Raw genomic sequence first — 24013 nt, forward strand, 5'->3', positions numbered from 1 at the left:
CGGGCGCCCCCTATTTCGAGGAGGCTAACTGATTTCTTTTTTCCCTAGATTTTGCTTTCCTAAGAAAACATTCGAATTCACTCCTGATGGACAAAAATTTTAAAGTTTGACCATACAAAAAAACTGGCGGAACTGTGGAGTAACGGAAACTCGAATACTCTATGGGAGTGTAAGTGGGTGCAGCCATATTCTGAAAAGGGAGTTGCCTAGCATAGTTGAGGACCCAGCAATTCCCTGCCGAGGTCTGTACCCTAGCCAGAAGACAAGTGCAAGAATGTTCCTATAGCATTGTTCTTCAAGTCCCCAAGTCGGAAATGAGCCAAATGTCCATAAACAGCAGAAGGCATAAACCAATCGAGGGATATGTCACAGCCAAGAAAATTGACTGACTTCACCTAGAGGGAAGATGCAGCAACGTGGGTGAGTCATAAAAGTTTGTGCAAAAGAATACATGTTCCATAACTATGAGTGAACAGTAAGTAGGAAGAGCCTGTCTGGCTGGGCAGTGGGAGGGAGGTTCTGGGGCTGGCAATACTAGGTTTCTTGAGGTATGACCATCTGTTAATCTCCACATGTGTTTATGAACTTCCTTATATGAATATTATATTTTACAATCTAAAAAATATTTGATTTTTTAAAAAGATTTTATTTATTCATTTGACAGAGAGAGAGACAGCCAGTGAGAGAGGGAACACAAGAAGGGGGAGTGGGAGAGGAAGAAGCAGGCTCCCAGCGGAGGAGCCTGGTGCGGGGCTCGATCCCAGAATGCCGGGATCATGCCCTGAGCCGAAGGCAGACGCTTAACGACTGAGCCACCCAGGCGCCCCTAAAAAATATCATTTGAAAAAGTAAGCAAACAAGCAATTGGCTCATATAGAATGGACAACCTGATACATGGGTGTAATTTTGGGACCAGAAAAGATTTTTGAAAGTACTTGTTTAAAAGTTTCCCCATGTTTTATGGTAGGTAAACAAAGGATAAAATAGGATTTTCTTTGTTGGTTATGGACAGAAAATTATTATACTTATTCAGATTCTGTCCTGAATACAAAACACGTATGTAACATTTTTTTATCCTTAAGGAGTTCACAACTTTGCCGATTATATAAAATGGAGTTGATCCTTAAATAACACAGGTTTGAACTGCACAGGCCCACTTATATGCAGATTTTTTTTATAATTACAGTATTGTAAATGTATTTTCTCTTGTGACTTTCTTAATAACATTTTCTTTTCTCCATCCCACTTAATTGTAAGAATACAGCATATAGTACATATAACATAGAAAATATGGGTTAATCGACTGTTCATGTTATCAGCAAAGCTTGCAAGTCAACAATAGGCTGAATGGAGTCAAAAGTTATGTGTGGATTTTCATCTCTGTGGAGGTTGGCGTTTCTAGCTCCTACATCATTCAAGGGCGAACACTACAAATGGAACAAACTACAGAACAATATATAATTATGCTTAAATGAACTACAGGAGAGATGAAGATGCTCAGGTCCACCAAGCGTCAGGAAGTGAACACAATGAGAAAAAATTACTGATAACCTTGAAGCCGCCTTGGCCCCTTTGGCCAACCTAGTACTCTTTGAGCTTTCACAAGCACCCTTCTACAGCATGATTAACCTTTCTTTGTGTATCTATACACCACGCATTTTTTCCCAGAAAGAACAGAGCACCTCTGCATGCCAGGAAACAGAAACCAGACCCTCTTGCACAACCCCAGCCACTAGGGAACCAGACCCCCTTGTACAACTTCTGAGCGCTGCGATATCGTCAGTAGCCGGCAGCATCGAGTCTGCACATAATCAAGAAATATTATGGACCGCTGCCCTCCCTTTACTGATTAGCTGCCCTAACTCCTTTAGAAATCCCTGGGCCAGGCAGAAACCTTGGAGTTGGCCTTTGGACAGGAGTCTGCCTTCTCCCCAGGTGGCGGGCCTCCTGAATGAAGCTCATATTCCTTTCCAATCAGAGCTCATCTCTCGAGTATTGGTTTTTCAAGCCAGGGGCAGCTGAACGTGAGGTTCGGTAATAGTCTCTTTGTGGCAAGTGTGAAAAGCGTGCAGACGATAGTAGTGGCAGAAGTAAAATATAATTGAATCTGTAAGCCAGGCTGTGTTTCTCTTCTCATTCTCCACCGAGAGCTTACCACGTGCCAGGCACTGCTCAAGCATTTCCTGAACCCATCTCGCAACTTCCTTAGAGGGTAACTGCTGTTAGTATTCCATTCTCCGAACTGGGGCAGAGAGGTCAGGTAACTTGCCAAAGGTTACACCGCCAGACGGTTTAAAAAGTCAACATTTGAAAATCATTATCCTGCCTCCCTGCAGCAAGGACCAATTAGAAAATGCCCTGGTCAGAGGGCCTCCGCCCAGAACTCCTAAGGAGCTCCCCCCGCCCCTTCTTTCCTTTAAGCCCAGTACCAAAGAAACCGCGGAAGTGCTCGGGCGCCCACACTTGACATGGCCGACGCTCTAGTGTGGGTAACTTGCTGAGGCCAAGGCTGGAACTGGCGGAAGTGACATTATCAACGCGCGCCAGAAGTTTAGTAGGGTCGGGAGGGTCGCCGTGGCGGGGGCCTGGGCCGCCTGCGGCTTACCTTCGTTTCGCGGGCCAGCAGTGGTCTTTGCAGGGACTCCAGGTAACAGCCCTTTTAGCTTTTCCTCTTCTCTGAGGATTCGTCCAGAAGCGAGCACTGCAGCGAGGCCCTGGGGCGATGGCGGGGGAGACACTGAGGGGGCGCGCAGGCCGCGGGGGGTGTGTGTGTGGGGGGGTGGGGAACGTTCCTCCCGCTCGTGCTGCCGTCGCTCGGGCCTCTACCGGCCGCCCACCCAGCCCGGCCTCCGGTCCCGCCGGTGCCGTCAGCGGGTGTGCTTCGCAAGCGGCTTTCCACCCTTGGTGCGCGGGGCGCAGGGCTCCCGGAGGGCCCGGGACAGAACAGTCCCGCACATCTTCGAGCCGGAGTCTTCCTGTCCTGCCAGCCTTGCCCCTTGTCGGTGTGGGAGGGCAGGTTCACCCTGGCCTGTGTCCCCCTGCTTCGCTACCAGCAGGGGTGGTTTTATTTACAAAGTTGTGCTTGAGGCTTTAACGTTTTGTCAGAGGCCAGAGATTTCAGGCACGATAGACCGTAAGATGTAAATACACAGCTCTTTATTTACCAGGCCTTGCTGTCCAGGCCCTAGGCGGGGTGGTTTTCTAATTTAAAAGTCTAGTTGGGCTTCCGTGTGAGGAAGAATGTGCTTGATTGAGGTGTGCAGACACTGGGAGGCGATGCAGAATTTATTGCTTTTTTTCCCCCTTATCAGCGATTGTCTTTTAAAAATATCAAATTTGGTGCTTTAGTTTTCAAAATAGGAACACACTCTGCAAACAACTCTCTTTTCAAAGGATAAGTGACTGTTATAGGATAAGTTCTAAGTAATAACTAAGTATAGTGACTGTGGTTTTAATGGTGAGGAAATATGGTCCGTGCCATCACTGGGAGCCAGAGATGAGCTCGGAACAACCATAACATCAGGCCCCCACCTAGTGCCGCAGATTTCTTCTGCAGACTTTTAGTTTACCAAATGGGGTCTGGAGCCACCAGTTTCTGGATAAATCTCTTGTCATGTTTATGAGTGCTTTAAATCCCACTCTCATTTCTTGCCTCAACCATCGCTCTGACTGCCTTAAACTGAACTTCCAGCCTCCAGTTTTATCTCTTCGAATTCATCCACAGTCTTGCCGAAGTCACTTCAAAATCTTGTCGCTGCTCTTTTTACAATGCAATAATGAATAAAACTCAAAAACTGTGTGACCACACTGATACTTGCTGTATCTCCTGTCCTAAGCTTGTTGCTTGCATACCACATGCTCTTTCAGTCTTTGTCATCTTGTGATTGATCTTTTGCCTGAAATTATGATGTGTGAACTCCTGCTTAGACAGTCTGCGCTTTGTAAAAATATTCCCCCTCAGAAACACTTGGCAGTTGTTCTGTCTTTCCATAGCATGTATGCATTTATTCTTGATTATGTGCTGTATGCAAATAGAGATTGCAAAGACATTTACTGGATTCTGCACTCCAGGAACTTAGCATAGTATACCTCTGTTATTATAGCACTTCAGTTTGGCAATAATTATTTGCATACCCTTCAAATTGAACTCTGATGCTCATGACTATATCCTCATCATTTTCATATTTGTAGCACTTCTTTTATAGGACAAGAATTTAAAAAATATAATATTTTTATATCTGACATTTTCTGAAGCAGAATGTTCCCTTTTCTCTCTCTCTCTCTCTCTCTTTTTTTTTGGTCTTTTTCAGTGATGAGTATGTTGGATATATAGTCTTTGGGTCCTTTGTCCTCTCAGAGTAATTGTCTGTTTCTCTCATTCAATCAACAAATATCTGAGTGCTTGCTTTGTACCAATTCAGTGCTTGAATATTGTGTGAGTCTTTGATATATAACTTGTAACTTTGAGACCAGCAAGTTCTATATGTGACAGTATTCTTATTAGATGATAATGTTTAAACTGAAATCTAATAATAATAGCTAACATTTATCCTGTGCTTATTATGTGGTAACTAGATGCTGCTCGTGATGTGTTAGCCAGTCCTGTTTGATTTGGTCAGTTCTCATAGCAGCCCTCAGCAAGTTAAGGGTCCATCTGAACTAAACTCACAAAACGTCTTTCAGTAGTCTCTTGGTTCATTGTCTAAAAGAAATAAAGAATGTGTAGCCAGTAAAGAGACGATGAGTTAAGGAAAACTAGATAGAGCACAGTTTGTATTTACAGGTTTTAAAGGGGTCACGTTATTGCATATATAAAACATGCTTTATTTATTTTTGGGTCTGTCACAGTGTTCTATTAAATTAGTAGGTGAACAAACGATCACACCAAAGTGTATTGGATCCTATTCAATATTTATTGAACTTACGTCCAAGATATGGTGGAGGATATAAAATAACAGCACTGTGTATGCAGTGCTCAATCAATATTTCTACTCAGATATGACAGTTTGCTTAGGACTTTGTTTGGGTGTTTTTCCCCAAAAGTTTTTAATGTTGATTATGACACCTTAATTTTGAACATTTTAAGTACTTAAACATGTAATAAAACAATTTTTGTTCTATTGACAGTTTTATATGCAATTACAAGAAACATGGAAAGAATAACATTTCAGCATCATAAGGTTAAAAAAATGTATTCCAAAATAGCTTCATTGGTTTTTTTTTTTTTCTAGTTTTGTGTAATCATGAAACTGGTTTATAAGACGGTACAGCTTGCCTGTATTCTTAGACTTCAAACTTTTTTCAAAGCAGTTACTGTCTCTTGGAGCACATGAAGACAACGCGAGCAGTTGAGGAAGTTGCTAAGGAGCGTGTGCTGGGGATGCTCTAGGGAAAGACTGAATGCCGAGGCGAGTTCCAGTCCAGAGGTGTTTGATTTACCAAGAAGAAAGTGAACATCATGGATCAGAACAACAGCCTGCCACCTTATGCTCAGGGCCTGGCCTCCCCTCAGGTAATACAACTGGAGGGAGGGTGTAGATGGGACAGAATCTGCATTGTTAGAGATGGTGTAAAAAGCAAGGAAGGGAATTTAACCATTTATTGTTGAAAATGGATTTGTTGACAGGTTCTATTAGGCTTTGAATAGGCATGATAGTATTAAATTTTGGGAGCTTATTTGGAAGTTAAAATATATATTTGTCTATAAATCTTAATCTTTCCATAAATGTTTATGAAACGTTGATTATTGGGTCTTTGATTTTGAAAGTAACTCTCACCAAATTATTTTCTGGATTTATCTTTTCTCTTTTATGTTTACGGTTCCAAGTAACATATCTACTTTTTTTATTTTTATTTTTTAAGATTTTATTTATTTGGGGGGGGGGTTAAGGGAAGGAAGAGAATCTCCAGCAGACTCTGCACTGAGCTCAGAGCCCGATGTGGGGCTCGATCCCATGACCCTGAAATCATGACCTGAGCTGAAACCAAGAGTTGGCTGTTCAACTAACTGAGCTCACACCTAGGCACCCCAAAAGGTTAAATTTTTTTGAAGTAGATAGTTATTTGTGGGGTGCCTGTGTGGCTCAGTCAGTTGGGCGTCTTGACTCTTGGTTTCGGCTCAGGTCATGATCTTATGGGTCATGGGATTGAGCGTCGAGTCTGCCCTCCATGCTTGACGTCAAGTCTGCTTGGGATCTGCTCTCCCTCTCCCTCTGCCCCCCCCCCGGTTGTGCTGTCCCTCTCTAATAAATAAATAAATCTAAAAATATATATAATCTATAAGTCAGAGAAAGACAATTATCATATGATTTCACTCATGTGGAATTTAAGAAACAAAATAGAGGATCATAGGGGAAGGGAGGGAAAAATAAAATAGATGAAATCAGAGATGGAGATAAGCCAAGAGATTCTTAACTCTAGAAAACACACTGAGGGTTGCTGGAGGGGAGGTGCGTGGGGGGATGGGGTAATTGGGTGTTGGGCCTTGTGTGATTGGTCAATGAGCACCGTGTGTTATATGCAACTGATGAATCACTAAACTCTACCTCTGAAATGAAAAATATACTATAGGTTAATTAATTGAATTTAAATACAAAAATTTTTTAAATACAAAAATTAACCTTTAGATATAATTTTCCTAAAATGAAAACACCCATTTTAAGTGTTTTGAAAGTTGTGTATACCTGTTTGTATACAACTGATCTGCTGATCCATAGCTAAAGATAGTGTTACCTAGCCTAGAATTTATACAGATGAAATCATATCAGTATGTGCTTTTGTATGTCTGTCTTCTTTGCCCAATACAACATTTGTATGTCTGCAGATTCCTTTGTATTGCCAAGTAGTACTCAAGTGTATGGATGTACCACATTTTGTGTATCCAGTCTCCAGTTGCTGAAAGTAGGGGAGTTTCTAGGTTGGGGCTTTTATGAACAAAGTTGCTGTAAACATTTTTGAACAGGCATGTGTGTACTGTTTCTGTCTCTCTTGGGTAAATACTTAGGAGTGGGATTACTAGGTCATATGGTAAACATATGTTTCACTTTACAAGAAACTGTCGCACCGTAGAACACGGTTCCACCAGCAGCAGGTGAGAGTTCTGGTTGTTCTGTACCCTCACTAACACTTAAGGCTTTAACTTTTAGCCATTCTAGTGGTTGCTTAGTGGTATTTCTTCGTGATTTGAATTTGCATTTTCCTGATGACTGACGATCTTGAGCATCTTGTCAAGTGCTTATTGGCCAATTACATGTTTTCATTTGTAGAATGTCCTTCCCATCTTTTGCCCATTTGATTATTGGATTATTTGTATCTTTCATTGAAATGTAATTGCTCTTTATGTATTGTGGATACAGATTCTTTCTCAGGTGCAGGTATTGTAGATGTTTTCCCTCGGCCTCTGATGTGGCTTACTTTTTAATTTTCTTAATGATGTCTTTCAGAGAGTGGAAGCTCTTATTTTTTTCTGAAGTCCATTTATCAGTTTTACTTCATCGTTACTGCTTTTTGTGTTCTAAGAAATCTTGGCTTACCCAAAGTCTTAGGGATTTTTTCCTTCATAGTGTTAGCTTTTACATATATGTCTGTGATCCATTTTGAGTTCATTTTTATATGTGACATAGAAGGGCATACCTTTCAAAAACTTCAGTCTTTACAAAGTAATGTAACCTGAATGTTTTCTAGCTAATATTTTATAGACCTAAGTGTTACTTGCAGTAGAATAATGCCTCTACTGTTAGGGCTGCAATATACTTTTGATCCTCCTCTTACATTCTTCCTGCCACTTCAATGTAAACATCTTAGACCGTTTTGGTTTATGCTTTCTGCCAAATAAAGTGGTAGAAGTGGGAAAGGATTATGTCTCTCTTTTGGATTTTGCATGCATTTGTCAATCTCATGAAAACTACAGATTCCTTCATGCAGGAAGGAATTGGGTACAATTTTAAGAAGTCCACAGTCACTGCAAGCTCTGCAAGCTCCACGGGCTCCATGCATTTTGGTGTTGGGTGAGAGCATTGGACTGGGTCTCGGGAAAACTTAGCTGTGATCATGGCTTCTCTACTAGTGAGATCTGTGGTCTTAGGAAAATCATTTAGCTTCTTTCCCTGATGTCAGTTTTCTTGTCCTTAATGTGGGAAGAACAGCATCTATTTTTCCCTTTCCCAAAGGGCTATTTTGAGATTGATAAGTTAATAAATGTAACAGTGTCTGGAAAAGTGAAGCATTTGAAAAAATAAATTGATATTGTTCTGATAGATGCATTGGATTTTCTTGATTTAAATTTTTTGGAGAGCAAATGATCCACCTTTTTGAATAGTATTCTAATAATTGTTGTTGTTGTTAGCACTTCAGTGTTTTTTATGTGCCTGTTGTTGTGTTGAATGAGTTAAGTGGCATCTCTAGGGTAAGCATATAGTTTATCTTCAAAACTTGGACAGATCCATTGAGAGTGAACAAGGAACTACCCAGGCAGTATACTAGGGTAATAGTTTAAACACGGTGGGCAGTCACTCCAGTTATTTCCTTTATTCTAACGGTATTAGAACATTATTACCCTGTTGATATGCCTGAAGGGCTAAGCAACTTCCTCAAGTTTTCACATGTACTAAGTTGCAGGGTTGGATTTCACACCTAGGTATAATCCCAAATACTAAGCTTTTACCTACTGTGTTATGGTGAAGAGGAAAGTGGTATGTATAAGAACAGCAAATGCCTTTCTATTAAGGCATCATAACCCCATTTATATTCGGAAGGCATCTGTCCTCATGTGTCTCACCTCCTCCCGTACCACACAAGTGCTGGAAACACCCAATACCAGCTGGCCTAACTATACTGTTCTCCTGACTTTCCACAGGGTGCCATGACTCCTGGAATCCCTATCTTCAGTCCAATGATGCCTTATGGCACAGGACTGACTCCACAGCCTATCCAGAACACCAACAGCCTTTCCCTCTTGGAGGAGCAGCAAAGGCAACAGCAGCAGCAACAAGCTCAGCAGCAGCAGCAACAGGCCCAGCAGCAGCAGCAGCAGCAGGCCCAGCAGCAGGCAGTGGCAGCTGTTCAACAGTCAACATCCCAACAGGCAACACAGGGGGCCTCAGGCCAGACACCACAGCTCTTCCACTCACAGACTCTTACCACTGCTCCCTTGCCAGGCACCACTCCCCTGTATCCCTCCCCCATGACTCCCATGACCCCCATTACCCCTGCCACACCAGCTTCTGAGAGCTCGGGGATCGTGCCACAGCTGCAGTGAGTACTTCGTGTTGTGTCTTTTCCCTCACCCTGGAAGAGTCCCTTGACTAGGTGCTGCTGTTCTTTGTTTTCAAGTGGATTGATTTAAGGGTGTAGTACTAGTGGTAATCAACATTTGCTCTCTCTCTCTCACATGAGAGTGGGATGCTAAGCTGCCTTAGTGAGTCAGTCCCCTCAGTAAAAGGCCCGCATATCATCTTCAGACATTTGGTAGCTTGTGTTTATAATTTTGGGCCAGATATATAAACACAAGCTACCAAATTGTTATTATAGACATTTTCCTGCAGCTGACATGCTGAATCAAGGCTTATGTAGTCTCCTTGCCTTGTGAAGTTTTCAGTTTTTGGGAAGGGAAGATTAGTTACTTAGTCTTTGTTAGTTCATAGTGGTCCTTGTTTTTCTTCATTTTTTATTATGAGGGCTGCATATAACTCTTTGGAGAGTTGTGTCCTTTCCACAAGCTGAGGATGTCTGTTCTTGTCCTAATACATAAATGATTTGGGTCCTATATGTAACAGAATTAGGTGCGGGGTCAGTGGGGGTAGGGAAAAAATTCTGAAAAACATACAGATATTCTCATGTATCTGTCAGTGAGAAGTACGTAGCTTTTGCTTTTAGGAAATGAATGGCCAAATTGAAGGGTCATTTGCAATAACTGCATCATCCAGTTTTCTTGTAAGCCATCTCTAGTCGTTTTTAGAACTAAGTAATATTTAATCGTGGATCCTGTTATCCAAATCTTGCCTCGGGTGTTTGAGATGACACAGTTTTAAAAATCAAACACTTTTCATTTTACTGATTTAGAGAGATAATCACTTGTTAATTCACCTTTGTCAACACCACTCCCTGTTGCCTTGCACGCTTATCTGGGTCTTATGGGCATTTGAGTTTGGACCTCTTGTTAAAATCATAAAGTATAACCAGTTGTGACGGGGTGTTTGTTTCTTGCTGGCACCTCAGACTTTCTGGTATCCTACAAAGTATCTAGTCAGCCACATTACCGAGTTTCCATATCTACTAAGAGCCCTTCTGGGTGGGAATTCAGGGGCCTCTAAATCTTGCAGGCTTATGAAGAATTGGGGTAAATAATTAATGAGTATATAAGAATATGTTTTTAAGGGGCACCTGGCTGGCTGAGTTGGGAAAACATGTGACTCTTGATCTCAGGGTTGTGAGTTCGAGCCCCTGTTGGGTGTAGAGATTACTTAAATAAATAAACTTAGAAAAGAAAAGAAAGAAAAGGATTCTGGGGAGATGGCAGAGCAGGAGAAAACCCTGGACCAGATGGCTTTGGTGAATTCTTCCAGACATTTAAAGAACAACTAACACCAGTCCTTCTCAAGCTTTTCCAAAAACATTGAGGAGGGAACGCTACCTAACTCATTCAGTGAGTCCAGCACTATGCTAACACCAAAGCCAAAGACACTGTGGAAAAACTCTGCAGACCAGCGTCTCCATGATGAGTGATGCAGAAATCCTCAGCGAAATACTAGGACACGTCGTGAATCGGGGGTTACACCCCACGACCGAGTGGGGTTTCACCATAACAATGACATGAGGAAGAACAGTGATCATCTCGATGCAGACAGAGAGTGGACAGAATGCAACACCCTTCCATGATAAGAACACTCAACAAAATAGGAAACGATGGGGACTACCTTAACATGTAAAAGCCATATGTGAAAAATCATAGCAAGCCTAATGTTCAACGTTGAAAGACTCAGTGCTTTCCTGCAGGATGAAGAACAAGGCAGGGATGGCTTCTTACTCCTCTTATATTCAACATAGTATTGGAAGTTCTAGTCAGAGCAGTACTAGGAAAAAGCATCCAGAGTAGAAAGGAAGAAGTAAAATTATCTGTTTGTAGATGTTATGATCTTATACATAGAAAATCATAAAGACTCCACACACAAAAAATAGATATAATAAGTGAATTTATTTAGCAAAGTGGCAGGATACAAAGGTAACACTCAAAAATCAGGTGCATTTCTGTACACAGTGAACAATATAAAAAGGATATTATGGAAGCAACTCCATTAACAACATGATCAAAAAGAATTAAATTCTTAGGGATTAGATTAACTAAGGATGTGAAAGACTTATGGGAACTATAAAACATTGCTGAAAAAATTAAAGAAGATCTGAATAAGTGGAAACACATCTCATGTTCATAGATTGGAAGATTTAATATTATTAAAATCTTAATATTACCCAAAATGATCTATGTATTCAAGTGCTATCCGTATCAAAATCCCAATGATATTTTTGGTAGACATCGAAAAACTCATGCTGAAATTCATAGGGAATCCCAAGGGACCCTGGATAGTCAAAACAATCCTGAAAAAGAAGAATAAATGAGAGGACTGACACTTCCTGTTTTCAGAACTTACTACAAAGTTACAGTAATCCAAACAGCATGCTATTGGCATAGACACAGACATAGACCAATGCGGTAGAACAGAGAACTGAGAAATAACCCTTGCATTTATGGTCAAATGATTTTTGTCAAGGTTGCCAAGACTGTTCAATGGAGAAAAGATAGTCTTTTCAACAAATGGTGCTGGGACAACTGGATATCCACATACAAAAGAATGAAGTTGGGTTCTTAACTAATACCACATATAAAAACAAAAGAGCCCTTCTGGCGGTGACGACCTCCCCACGAGAACATGCCTCTTGTGAAGGACCTCCTTTACCCGTCCCTGGAAGAGGACAAGAGGAAGCACAAGAAGCAGCACCTGGTGCAGAGCCTCAACTCCTTCATGACGTGAAGTACCTGGGATGCTACAAAATCACCCCTGTGTTCAGCCACGCACAAATGGTAGTTCTGCGGGTCGGCTGCTCCACTGTCCCGTCAGCCCACAGGAGGAAAAGCAAGGCTTCCTTTAAGCAGGAAGAGCACTAAAAGCACCATGAATCAAGATGAGTGGGAAACTATCCCAATAAGTAGATTTTGGGCATTAAAAAAACAAAACAAAAACTAACTCAAAATAGATAAAAGACTTGAGTGTGAGATCCAAAACAATAAAACTCAGTGAAGAAAACAGAACAAAAGCTTCACGACGTAGGACTTGGCAGTGTTTTCTTGGATGTGACACCAAAGGCATAGGTAACAATAGAAAAAAATACATAAATTGAAATAAATGAAAATTTTAAAAACTTGTGTATCAAAAGACACTTCACAGAGTAAAAATGCAACCCACAAGGTGGGAGAAAATGCTTGCAAATCATGTATCTGAGAAAGGATTATTATCTAAATATTTAGAGAACTACTAAAAACCCAACAAGAAGAAAACAAAGCCTGATTCCAAAATGGGCAAAGGACTTGAATAGACATTTTTTCAAGGAAAATACATAAATGGCCAATAAGCACATGAAAGGAAGCTCAACATCACTGAACATTATGTAAATGCAAATCAAAACTGTAGTGAGATACCACCTTATACCCGTTAGGATGGCTACTGTCGAAAACAGAATATAGCAAGTGTTGGGAATATGGAGAAATTTGAACTCTTATGCACCATTGGTTAAAAAGAGAGAAAAAAAAGAATACGTGTAGCTATTATATGACTACATTTGTGGTCGATGCACCACAACTTACTTGATGCAGCTTGTAAGGGAAGAAATGTAAAGGTAGGTGTATATAAAGTTGATTGGAAGAAACAGATGATGTAGAAATGAAAACATTCTTTGGGTTGATCATTATAATTGGTCTTAAAATTGTGTTTTAAGGTACACAACTATCTTCTTATCCAACCAAATTGCGAGCCATCAAGTTTTCAGAGTATTGCATTTTGACAGGACAGGAAAAGAAATCAAAAGCAGCAACGAGCTGGAAATAATTAGAGATGTATTTGCAATCTGGAGTCAGTATTCACAGGACAGTGATGTTCCATGCCCATGCATGATGGTTTATGGGCAATTAGTTTCATTCAAAGGGCAAATAAAGGCTTCATTCAAAAGGCTAGCATGGCTCTAGGGATGGATGGGTACACGTCCTGACTTTACCACTTAGGAACCATGATTATCTAGAGCAAGTTAACTGCCCCATTTAAGCCTCAGCTTCTTCGTCTGAAAATGGGAATATTCATCGTTACAACTTTATAGTGCCTTTATAGTTACAACTTTATAGTGCTTTAAGTGAGATAACCTATGTAAGATGCTCACCATGGTGTGTGGTAAACACTTAATAAATGTCAACAATTTTAAGTAATTTAAAATTTAAATTAGTTTAAATTAAACTAATCTAATTAAGTTTGTTTTAGTAAAAGAATCAGATTTCTAGATAATTATCTAACATCACAACCTATAAAAGTTAAATAAATGATCATGCTTTCTTTTCAAATTTCTTGCAGAAATATTGTATCCACAGTGAATCTTGGCTGTAAGCTTGACCTAAAGACCATTGCACTTCGTGCCCGAAATGCGGAATATAATCCCAAGGTCAGAGCAATTTTAATGTATTTCAAACTATAATAATGCAGGAATTTACTGTTAAAGGTCCCTAGACCAGGATGTTTGTGTCATGCTTAAGTTTGTTGACACCCACAAAATGAGGAATTAAAGCAAAATGTGTATCTTTTCTTACTGAATAGCTACGATGTGTGAGAGACCCTAGAGTCATGGCAGTCTACAAGTTAAACTACTGAAATTTATTTACCCGTTGTGATGGGGATCCTGTGACCTTAAAGAACAAAATATGTGGTATGATTCCATTTATGTTTTGAAATTTATATAGAATGGAATGATATGCTCTCTGGAATTTACTTCTAAATAATCCAGTTGGAGAGTTGGGGAAAGGCACTTGGGTGAAAACAGGATTGGCCAGAAGTTAATAATTTTCAGCATTGGGTAGTAAGTACAAGGGAGTTTATAATATTTTTCTATATTTGTATAACTTTTAAACTTTTTATAATAAAAAGATTATGGGGTAAAAATACCTACAAGATTTTTGATGTTACGATAGCAGCCTGAGTACATGGTAAGACTCTGCATTAGTAGTAAGCTATTAAAAAAAAAAAGTAAATATTTGCATTCACAAATGAGTGGACGTTCTTTGAACACCAGACCAGACAGACCCGGTGTTTGAGTGTAGAAGATGGTCAGACTGAAGACCTCCAGGACAGGGCCCTGCACAAGACGGTTGCCCTCAAGTGAGAACACCTATTATGAGCATGCCGTTTACTTCCATACATGGGGAGCGGATATTAAACAAACAAAGAATAAGATTTTATATAAAAAAAGGAAAAGCAGGAAGAAAGAAAAACTCGAGAATTTAACTGAATTATGTGTGTCAGTGTCTGATTAGTGTCTCTCATTTTTGCCAGGTTAGCACCATATCCTTTACTGATGTCTCCCATGTCCCCCCTTTGGTTAAATGCCCAGTCTAGGTTGCCCATGAAGGTTTTACTCCTTTTCTTATGTGGTGTTATTTGAATGTCATCTTGAAAGAGTGGCCAAGTAGCAGCATTTTAGCACCTGGATGTTTGACAGTGGAAGAGTAGCAAAGAATAAGAAGCATCTTAAGTATCATAAGAAATAAGTGAAATTCACTTCATATATTCGGTTTTGGTTTTTTTTTTTTTTTTTTTTTTTTTTTTTTTTTTTTTTTTTCCCNGTTTTCTTATGCCTAACCAGAAGAATTAACTCCCAAGAATCCGTTGGTCAATTTTAGGAATGAAGTCTTTTTTATCAAGTGATTGATTGTTCTATTCTGCGTCCCCCCTCCCTGCCCCCAGTATTTATCCACTTACTAGCAATTGTATCAATACTACTTGGCTGGCCAATAAATAATAGAGGACAATTTTATTATCTGGCTCTGTTTTAGCCAGTAAATTTATGATTGTTGGGGGAGTGGTTTCATTTGCTTTTTGAGCCACAATCCAGGAACTTCAGGAACTCCGCAGTCAGGGTAGAAATCTCATACACAAAGTGAAATCATGTTCTTGTACCACATTTTGCGAACAGCACAAAATGATTAAAATCAAGGGGAAGAAGTGAGAAAGAAAAGGCAGTGAATAAACAAAGTCTGTTGTCCTGTCTTTGATTCTGAGAGGTCTTGGAAAGAAGCTGTATTTTCAGGAGTCATCACTTTCTGGGGGCCTTTTTGTAGATTTGGGGTTAGTCTTCAGGCAGAACCCATAATCATTTGGATTCTGAGTACATGCAAACTGGGGAAGGTATCCATGCATCTAATCCTGATGCTTGAGAATAGTATTTCTGGGGGAGAGTCGGGAACACTTTCTTCTAGGCAGTTTAAAGCTAACTTCCACTGATATCTCTTTCATGTTTCTGTCTGCTGCCTGTGTATCACGTAGAGATGTGTGCAGTGATGTTTCCTCTGGAAATGTAGCTGACCCGTAAGTGGGTACATGACTGTGCATACGACATTGTTTTGGCCAGTACAGGTTTCCCATGCTATCCAGAAGTTTGCATTAAGTCACTTTGTTTTTATGAAAGATCTACTTGGTACCTGTTTTTGCTAACAGAAAGACATCTGAGGAAAATTTTTGCTTTTACAAAATGGTAATTGTTTCCTCGCTTTACTCCATTTCAACTTACAGAAGTTTTCACAGGAATACTCCACTTTCCAGTAGCAGGAGAGACCTGTGCTTGACAAGAGTGGAATATAGCAAATTAGTGGACCATTAATGGTAGCCAGGCCGATTTTCCTAGGTCTTTCAGAAACAGTATCATGGGGTGAGAATCTGTGGGGATTTTGAGGTGTAACTCACCTTGTCATAAGGGCTAAGACTTTAGACCAGGGAAAATAAAACTCTTTTTGGAAACTTGGGACTGTTTTAGCATTGGCCTTTTAACAAAGGAAAGCTTCAATCAATAGGAGAACTATATACACATTATTATTAAGCATATCTAAAGTTTTTGGTTTGGCTACTGAATCACATCTAAGTGAGAGTTCAGAGTCTTGCCCTCTGTTACAGTTTTTCTTGGCTTGTGAAGTAGCCTTTTGAACTTTTCAAGTTATATATCCCCACCGATATTTTTGTAAATTGCATCAATGTACGTATTTGTCTCTTGTCTTTTTTTTTTTTTTTGCTGGTGGCTTTTTGTTTGTATGCACATATGTGTGTGCACATGCCTAAGTATTAAAATTTGAAGATGATTTTGACTGGAACTGAGCCATTTTGAGATATTTAAGTAAAACAAAGAGAAGTACAATGACTAAGTTTCTGCCTCCCTCCTCAACTTGAAAACTATATATTATTGTGTTGTCAGTGGGGGTAAACCTAGTAAAGAGCTGCTGTTTGCATAAGTTGGTGGAGCCACTTTACCTCGAGTAGGGTGTAATTTTACAATTGATATTTCCTTCAGAAGTCTGATTTTTCTAATTTATGTTTAATGTTTTAATTGGAGATATCCAAAGAAGATAGAAAACTCTTATTTTCCTCATGACATAAACCCAAATCTTATTGACTGTTAATATTTACGCATGAACCTCTAGTACGGTAACTATTTTAGTAGAATGAGCTGTTGTAACAGAGTATTTTATAACAATATTTAGAAGTTATACTATATCAGTAATAAAGTATACCTTGATTATGTTAAATGTACGAATCATTATTGAATGACTCATTTTAGGATGTATCATCAGAGCAAAACAGTCAGAATGAGGCAGGTTTAGATTTATTTTGATAGTTTATTAAAATAGTTGTTGTTTTTTTTTTTTTTAAGGGAAGGGAAATAAAGTACCTGGGTTTAGATTGGAGCATTATTTAACAGTTATATAGGAAGCGGACAAAGTAATATTATAGAGGTGTAGGGGTATGTTTGTCAGCTATAACAGATAGCTAAGTTGGATAGATAAATGTTAGCTGTAGGTTGAGAAAAATGTTAAGTAATGGTCTTGGAGCGAGTTTCTAAATCTCTAAAACATAGCCTTGTCTTTTATATACAAGTGAGAAAGATGTAGCCTAGGTAGAAATGTCCAAAATAAAAATTGCTGTAATAACTGGCTAAGAACGAAAATGGCTCATTTAGCTATTGAGACTTTTTGGTCAGCTTGGTTGAGCTAATTAAAATATGGAGAACATCAAATACGGCTAATATTTTAGAACCCCTTCTTTTTATGGTATGAGAATAAATCTTTATGGTTATCCAGTTGGCCATTTAGGAAACCATACTTCGATGTAAAAACAGTTCTTTTTTTTTTTTTTTTAATTTACAATAAGAATTTAAGAAGGAGAAAAAGGAAAAGTCAGAACTGTTTAAGTTTTTTCATCATTTAAAGCATTTTACCTTTGACTTTGAAATGTAGTATCGGCATATTAAGTAAAATGATACATATATAATGTTGTGATATTAATAAACTGTAACAATTTCCTTAATAAGATACAATATATATTTATTACCTGTTGTGCCTGGTATAGTCTTAACCATTTATATTAGTTATTACCTTTAGCCAAAGCCAGTCCGGTGTTGTTGCTTACAGACATAAGGATAACTAGAAGGTAGAAAACCAAGAAATGTCTTGCTGTCTCTCCATCAGTGCACTATATATATCCCTTCTATAATTGCTTAAAATGGTAAAATAAACATGTATATCAACATTGTCCTTCCACCAAGAAATTGAATGGTTATTATATAGCATATTAAAAAGAAAGTAAATGCCAAATAAAAACTGTTTATTGACCAGTACTTTTATCTTTCTCTTAAGAAATTATCTAAATACTAAAATTTTTTTAAGTCTTTGTCTAAGATCCCAAGGTAACTAAGGTCTGGAGGTAACTGTTTATCCATCGTGGCAAGCCTGTATAATGTGTAGCATTAGAATAACTAATCTTTTATCTATCATTTTATTTACTTTGAATATGTAATTTTACAATTTTATAGTCTCCAATGAAATGATACTATTTGATCAATAAAATCACTAGAGGGAATTTAGGAAGTGCTAAATGATTAGGCTTTTCCTCGGACTAGTATAAACTAGAATATAGTGCTAGCATTTTTGCATGATAGTAAAATCTGAGGGAAGATGCAGTTTTATTTTTTTATTTATTTTTTTTTAAAAGATTTTATTTATTTATTCGACAGAGATAGAGACAGCCAGCGAGAGAGGGAACACAATCAGGGGGAGTGGGAGAGGAAGAAGCAGGCTCATAGCGGAGGAGCCTGATGTGGGGCTCGATCCCATAATGCCGGGATCATGCCCTGAGCCGAAGGCAGACGCCTAACCGCTGCGCCACCCAGGCGCCCCAGGGAAGATGCAGTTTTAAACTAAAATTGCTAAAGCAGTCTAATTTGTTAAAGAGTCATCTTGATTAGAAATATATGAATTTTTTCTTATGTAATTACCAGAAACTAAAATTTTTAGAGTTATTTGAAAGCAATTTTTTGCTTTTTATCATGTAAACTAGTAATGGAGGCCATTAATCCAACCCATGGCTGAAATATATTCCCCTTGAGTTACAATGTTAGCAATAAAAACATTGTTAAAATGTAAAAAGTAGAAATTAAAGATAAAAACTTTGATTTTTTTCTTAATTTGCAATTTTTTAAGTGTTAATACTTTAATACTATTTCTAAAATCCAGTTGGAAACAGGTCATTTCACTACATATCGGTATGTTTGTAATCTGATTGACTCCCTCTAGAGGTAGAGAAGGTTTATCTATTTGCCAAAAAAATTAATAAAACAGAAAACAGTTCTACAAGCTAGCAAATATGAGGTAGAAAGAGACACTGGTATTTATTAAGGATGAAATAGTTAAAGTAAAAAATTTTGCAAACATTATTTTTTTAATGGGGAGGAGGGGCAGAGGGAGAGAGCGAAGCCTAACGCGGGGCTCTATCCCACAACCCCCAAGATGGTTACCCGAGCTGAAACCGAGAGTCGGTTGCTTTACTGAGTCACCCAGGCACCTGCAAATATTTCTTGTTGCAATGTCTGTGAAAGAATACACAGATCTTGGCTCAACTTACATAGTAGTCACTGTTGATTGTATTCCTGTGCAAAAAGCATGCGTGCTGCATGGTGATGTAAGGGTATCCTGTGTAGGAACATACGTCAGACACTATGAGAACTCTCTGTAGCCGGTCCTTCTTATCAGTTGTGATGTTCTTTGTGGTTTTCTTGTTCTCCCAAAGGAAATCAGTCTGGCGTGACCTCATTAACTATTGTCTCTAACCATTTTAGCGATTTGCTGCTGTAATCATGAGAATAAGAGAGCCCCGAACCACTGCACTGATATTCAGTTCTGGGAAAATGGTGTGCACAGGAGCCAAGAGGTAAGTTTAAGGAATTTATTCTCCTGGTCATACGTTACCATGATTATTCGGTTGCATTTTATGTATATTTGATAAAATAGAACATCCAAGCTATTACTAAGGATCCCTTTATGTAAAAAATTTTATATATAGCATAAATTCATCCCCAAGTGAAAAAAAAAATTGGTCAGGAATCACAAAATTTCAGAGCTGATGGTGTGAGAGTGTACAGATCTGCTTGGTCCTGGCAGTGGGACAGCACCACGTGTGTTGGTCACAGATGCCTGCTGCTCCTTGGTGTCAATAGTCCACCTCATGAGGATCCGGGTTATGCAGGTCTTAAGGAGCGTACCCTTATCCTAAAATGCTGTTGCCTATACTCTGTCTGTTTGGAGTGATCCTGTCTACGGAGGTTAACGCTTTGGGGCCTTGACTGTAAATCTTGCCTAAGAGACTCCATGTAATTGGTAGAAGGCAAAGGTTGGGGAAAGATTAGATACATCAGCTTCATATAGCTTGAGCAAATGAAGTAAATTCAGCGTTTAAAATAAAAGATAATTCATATGACTTGGAGTTGTCCACACACAGAGGGGGCTGTTGATGCTTTTGCGTTTTTGATGAAGGGCAGGCTGTTGTTGTGGACGTTGTGGTTCCTGGTCTCTTTGAGTTTTTTCAGAATGCAAGATGTGGGTCTATCCCTGGCTTTCACATAAACCTTCATTTAGGAGACTTGCTTGTGTTTCCCCCGGATGGAGCATCGAAAACTTCTGGTTTATAGTAAATGCTAGCTGTTTTTTCCAGACATGCTTTTCATGTGCACTGTTTAGCCCTTTCTATCTGTTTGCTACATACTGAATAGTGTGTATCTAGTTGCATGATTATTTTATCAAAATAGGAAAGTGCAAATAAATTTATTTTCCTCAAGAAAAAAAAAGCATTGCATGTATGTGTGCTTAATTTTTGTCATTCCTGACCCTGAACTTGAGAGTCTTTTGCTCATGATGGTATTGCTTTTATTTTGCTTTTCATACATAAGCTCTATATTACTAAGCCATAGTTTTATCCAACTGATGAGTTATAGGAATGGATAATGAGTGATTTGACGTAAAAGAGGTTAGAATTAGTTGTATGCGTTATTCAAGTATAAATCTCATGAGTATTTTCCTATCAAAAATGAAGTTATTAATTTTCATCTCAGGAATTTGTGGGCTAAAATACAGTAATAGTAATGATACGGTGATGATGAGATACTCCACTTTTGTAAAACCTGGGCATATCAGTAATTTGGTGCAGGCCTGCAGTTTACTGTCAAGGACATAGGAGTAACTTTATAATAAAATAGTTAATGTCTTTTGTTCTTTTCTCTTACTGGAAGGGGGGGGCGACATTTTGCACTTTTTTAAAAAATAACTTTTCTAGTTTGGAGTTTTTATAAGTTACTCATCTAAATAATTACTTTAGGTGGCTTTGACTATGACTATCTCACTTTTTCTTTTCCCTAGCGAAGAACAGTCCAGACTAGCAGCAAGGAAATATGCCAGGGTTGTACAGAAGTTAGGTTTTCCAGCAAAGTTCTTGGACTTCAAGATTCAGAACATGGTGGGGAGCTGTGATGTGAAGTTCCCTATAAGGTTAGAAGGCCTTGTGCTGACCCACCAGCAGTTTAGCAGGTGAGTCTGAAGTGTGTTGCCTGTGGCAACAGTTCATTTATAATCTGTGTAAACACTATTCATGATAAAACATATGCAAAACAGTCAGTATGTGAGCGCAAATGATGTAGTGTTAAGTTTCTTCTTTATGTCTTGGAAAATGTAGTGTTCTCACTATTCTCCTACTTACCATTTCACTTATTGACATCTATAACTCCCCTTGACTGGGATGAAATTGATTCCCTGTTATTTTATTGCTCAATAAATGCATTTTAAATGCATGAATTAAATCCACAACCTCTTTTATCAATTTTTATCCCTAGTTTTTTTGAATTATTTCTTCTAGTGAATATTATATGAGCTCTACCAGCAAAGTATAAACTTGAGTGAAGTGAGTATTCTTTCCTCTTAGTTTCTCTGCCACTTACAAGGCCACTGCCCACCTTTCCAGCCTCTCTACTCCCTACATCCTTCAGACTTGCCCTGCCCCTCTTGGACCAAGGCTTTTGTGTATCCCAGTTTTACATCTGGCACCCTCTTGTTCCACTTTTCACCTAGGAAACTTCCACTCACATTTCAGATGTCCACCCAAGTGTCCCTTCCTCAGAGAAGCCTGTCTTGCCTTTCCCACTAGGTTAATCACAAATATCATAACTGGTTTCAGTCTGTCTGAACTGGGAAAATGAGGCTGCTGCTGGGGTTTGAATCAGACCTGCCACTCATGACCCTTGATAAGGGTCACACACTGCAGAGCATAAATCTAAAGGTCTCGTTTTTACATCAGAAAATCCAGACTCATTACAGATAGAGTTTGTCTTCAAGTGCTAGTGACAGATCGCCCTCACTGGCCTTAAGTTCTCTCTCCTCTGGGTTGACCTCCCAGTGAGTTTGTGGTTTAGTCAGTATGTTCCCTGTGCAGGTCCTCATTTTACCTACAGCATGGGCAGCTTTTAATTTCTAAACTCTTTTTGCCATTTTCCTCCTAGTTACGAGCCAGAGTTGTTTCCTGGTTTAATCTACAGAATGATCAAGCCCAGAATTGTTCTTCTTATTTTTGTTTCTGGAAAAGTTGTATTAACAGGTAAGTTGCAACAGGAAGTAGTGTCTGAAGGTTTGAAAGAGTTTCAAGAACAACATTTTCTTAGTGCTGAGAAGTAATTTCATAGACTGGGGACAGATGGCTAGCCAGTGGTGTAGACAGACGCCTTTGCCTCTTTCTTTTCCTCCACCCTAACACTCTGATGAGAAACATACTCACCAGGGGGAGTGAAAGCAGGGAAATCAGACCACAACAAGACCTGTAGTGGGGAGAAGCAGGAAAGGTGGCCATTACATTGATTAAGAGATGGCACTTTAAGTTGGAAAGCTTCCAGTAAAGCTTTGAGATGCATCAGCAATGCCATTTGGAGACAACACAGGAAGGTTCAGAAGAGCTTGCTTGAAGGCAGCAAGTGGGAGAATAAGATTTGGTCATTCTTTCTGCACTGCTTGGGTCATAAGCTGCTCAGATCACGAGCTGTTGCAGGGGCTGACACTGGTCACATGTGGTGAACTGCAGAGGGAAGCTGGCGTCACCCAGGGCACTGTTTTTATGGTTAAAAAAGCCATTTTAAGGGGCGCCTGGGGTGGCTCAGTCATTAAGTGTCTGCCTTTGGCTCAGGTCATGATCCCAGTATTCTGGGATCGAGCCCCATGTCGGGCTCCCTGCTCAGCGGGAAGCCTGCTTCTCCCTCTCCCACTCCCTCTGCTTGTGTTCCCTCTCTCGCTGCCTCTCTGTCAAATACATAAATAAGATCTTAAAAAAAAAAAAAAAAGCCATTTTAAGAAAATACTGCTTTAAAAACAACAGGTTTGTGACAAGGGTTTCCCTCATTCATGTTTTAATGCCTGTGTCTAACTGGTAATGGAGAGAATTATACTTGTCTTTTTATTTTAAAGTAATTTTACCTCTTTAAGATGTAAAGAAAAGCTATTTCAGACTCTTCTCTGACTTGTCTTCGTAGGTGCTAAAGTCCGAGCAGAAATTTATGAAGCATTTGAAAATATCTACCCTATTCTAAAGGGTTTCAGGAAGACGACATAATGGCTGTTATGTACTCCTGCCTCTGCACCCACTTGTTTTTAAAACAAATCAGTTTTGGTACATTTAAATGGTGGTGTTGTGGATGGCCCCGATTTGGTGAGAAGATGGATGTTCTGTGGTGTAGCACCCAGTGAAGCTCTCCAGCGTGCGTTCCCCGTAGGGATGCCGGGCGTGGTCTTTCTTCTGCACAGAGAACACTGCAGCGTCATGTGAGTTGCTCATACTGTGCTGCTGTTTGGGCAGCGCTGCCCGTTATTTATATTTAGATTTTAAACATACTGCTGTCAGCAAGTTGGTTCAAGTGTTAAAGCCACCTCGACAATTGGACTTTTTCTTTTGTTTAATTTTTTCCCCATAAACCACAGTTTTTATATTTCTACCAGAAAAGTAAAAATCTTTTTTAAAAGTGTTGTTTTTTCTAATTCCTGACTCCTAGGGGTTATTTTTGTGCCAGACACATTCCGCCTTTTCAGTGTTGCAGGACAGAGTGGCCGTATTAATGAAAACGAATGGCTGCACGTATTCTTCTTCCTTCAGAGGACTCTGTACAATAAATGCTGTTTGTGAAAGTGTTAGATTGATGTTATAAATGATACCTTGTAAGATCTGCGTGATCACACTGTTAAAGTTGTATTTTAGATATAATTGCCTGAAACCATTTCAGTGTGTGCTTGCTTGTTTGTTTCAATCAGCATTTCATTTAATGTCACAGTGATAATGGGTGAACTACCTGAAAATTTAAGGTTGCTCATGAAACATGGATTTATTATGTTCCATATATTGAGCACCTCCTGTTTCCTAGA

General features: G+C 39.3%; 1 protein-coding gene across 4 annotated transcripts; it reads left to right on the plus strand.

Annotated features, from left to right (window-relative positions):
- The first annotated feature begins 131 nt into the window (after positions 1-131).
- Positions 132-23868, plus strand: TBP (TATA-box binding protein). 4 transcript variants are annotated; one of them, XM_034669513.1, is made up of 8 exons: positions 132-420; positions 5308-5512; positions 8855-9252; positions 13611-13698; positions 19408-19499; positions 20981-21148; positions 22114-22208; positions 23131-23868. In XM_034669513.1, exons 2-8 carry the CDS (start codon positions 5459-5461, stop codon positions 23208-23210), a joined length of 975 nt encoding a protein of 324 aa, XP_034525404.1. In that variant the 5' UTR covers positions 132-420; positions 5308-5458; the 3' UTR covers positions 23211-23868. The 4 variants fall into 4 exon arrangements, with proteins under 4 accessions (XP_034525404.1, XP_034525403.1, XP_011230620.1 ...); XM_034669512.1 differs by having other exon boundaries at positions 5311-5512; XM_011232318.3 differs by lacking the exon at positions 132-420 and adding an exon at positions 2491-2647 and having other exon boundaries at positions 5311-5512.
- The last annotated feature ends 145 nt before the right edge of the window (positions 23869-24013 follow it).

Source organism: Ailuropoda melanoleuca, chromosome 10 (genome assembly GCF_002007445.2).
Source record: "Ailuropoda melanoleuca isolate Jingjing chromosome 10, ASM200744v2, whole genome shotgun sequence".
NCBI classification, from domain to species: Eukaryota; Metazoa; Chordata; class Mammalia; order Carnivora; family Ursidae; genus Ailuropoda; species Ailuropoda melanoleuca.

What these genes read in the sequence shown, in the direction of transcription:
- TBP (XM_034669513.1), top strand. Translation starts at nt 5,459, where the DNA reads ATGGATCAGAACAACAGCCTGCCACCTTATGCTCAGGGCCTGGCCTCC. An exon ending in GTGTGCACAGGAGCCAAGAG is followed by an intron (nt 19,500 to 20,980) that starts GTAAGTTTAAGG and finishes TCTTTTCCCTAG; the next exon opens with CGAAGAACAGTCCAGACTAG. An exon ending in ACCCACCAGCAGTTTAGCAG is followed by an intron (nt 21,149 to 22,113) that starts GTGAGTCTGAAG and finishes TTTTCCTCCTAG; the next exon opens with TTACGAGCCAGAGTTGTTTC.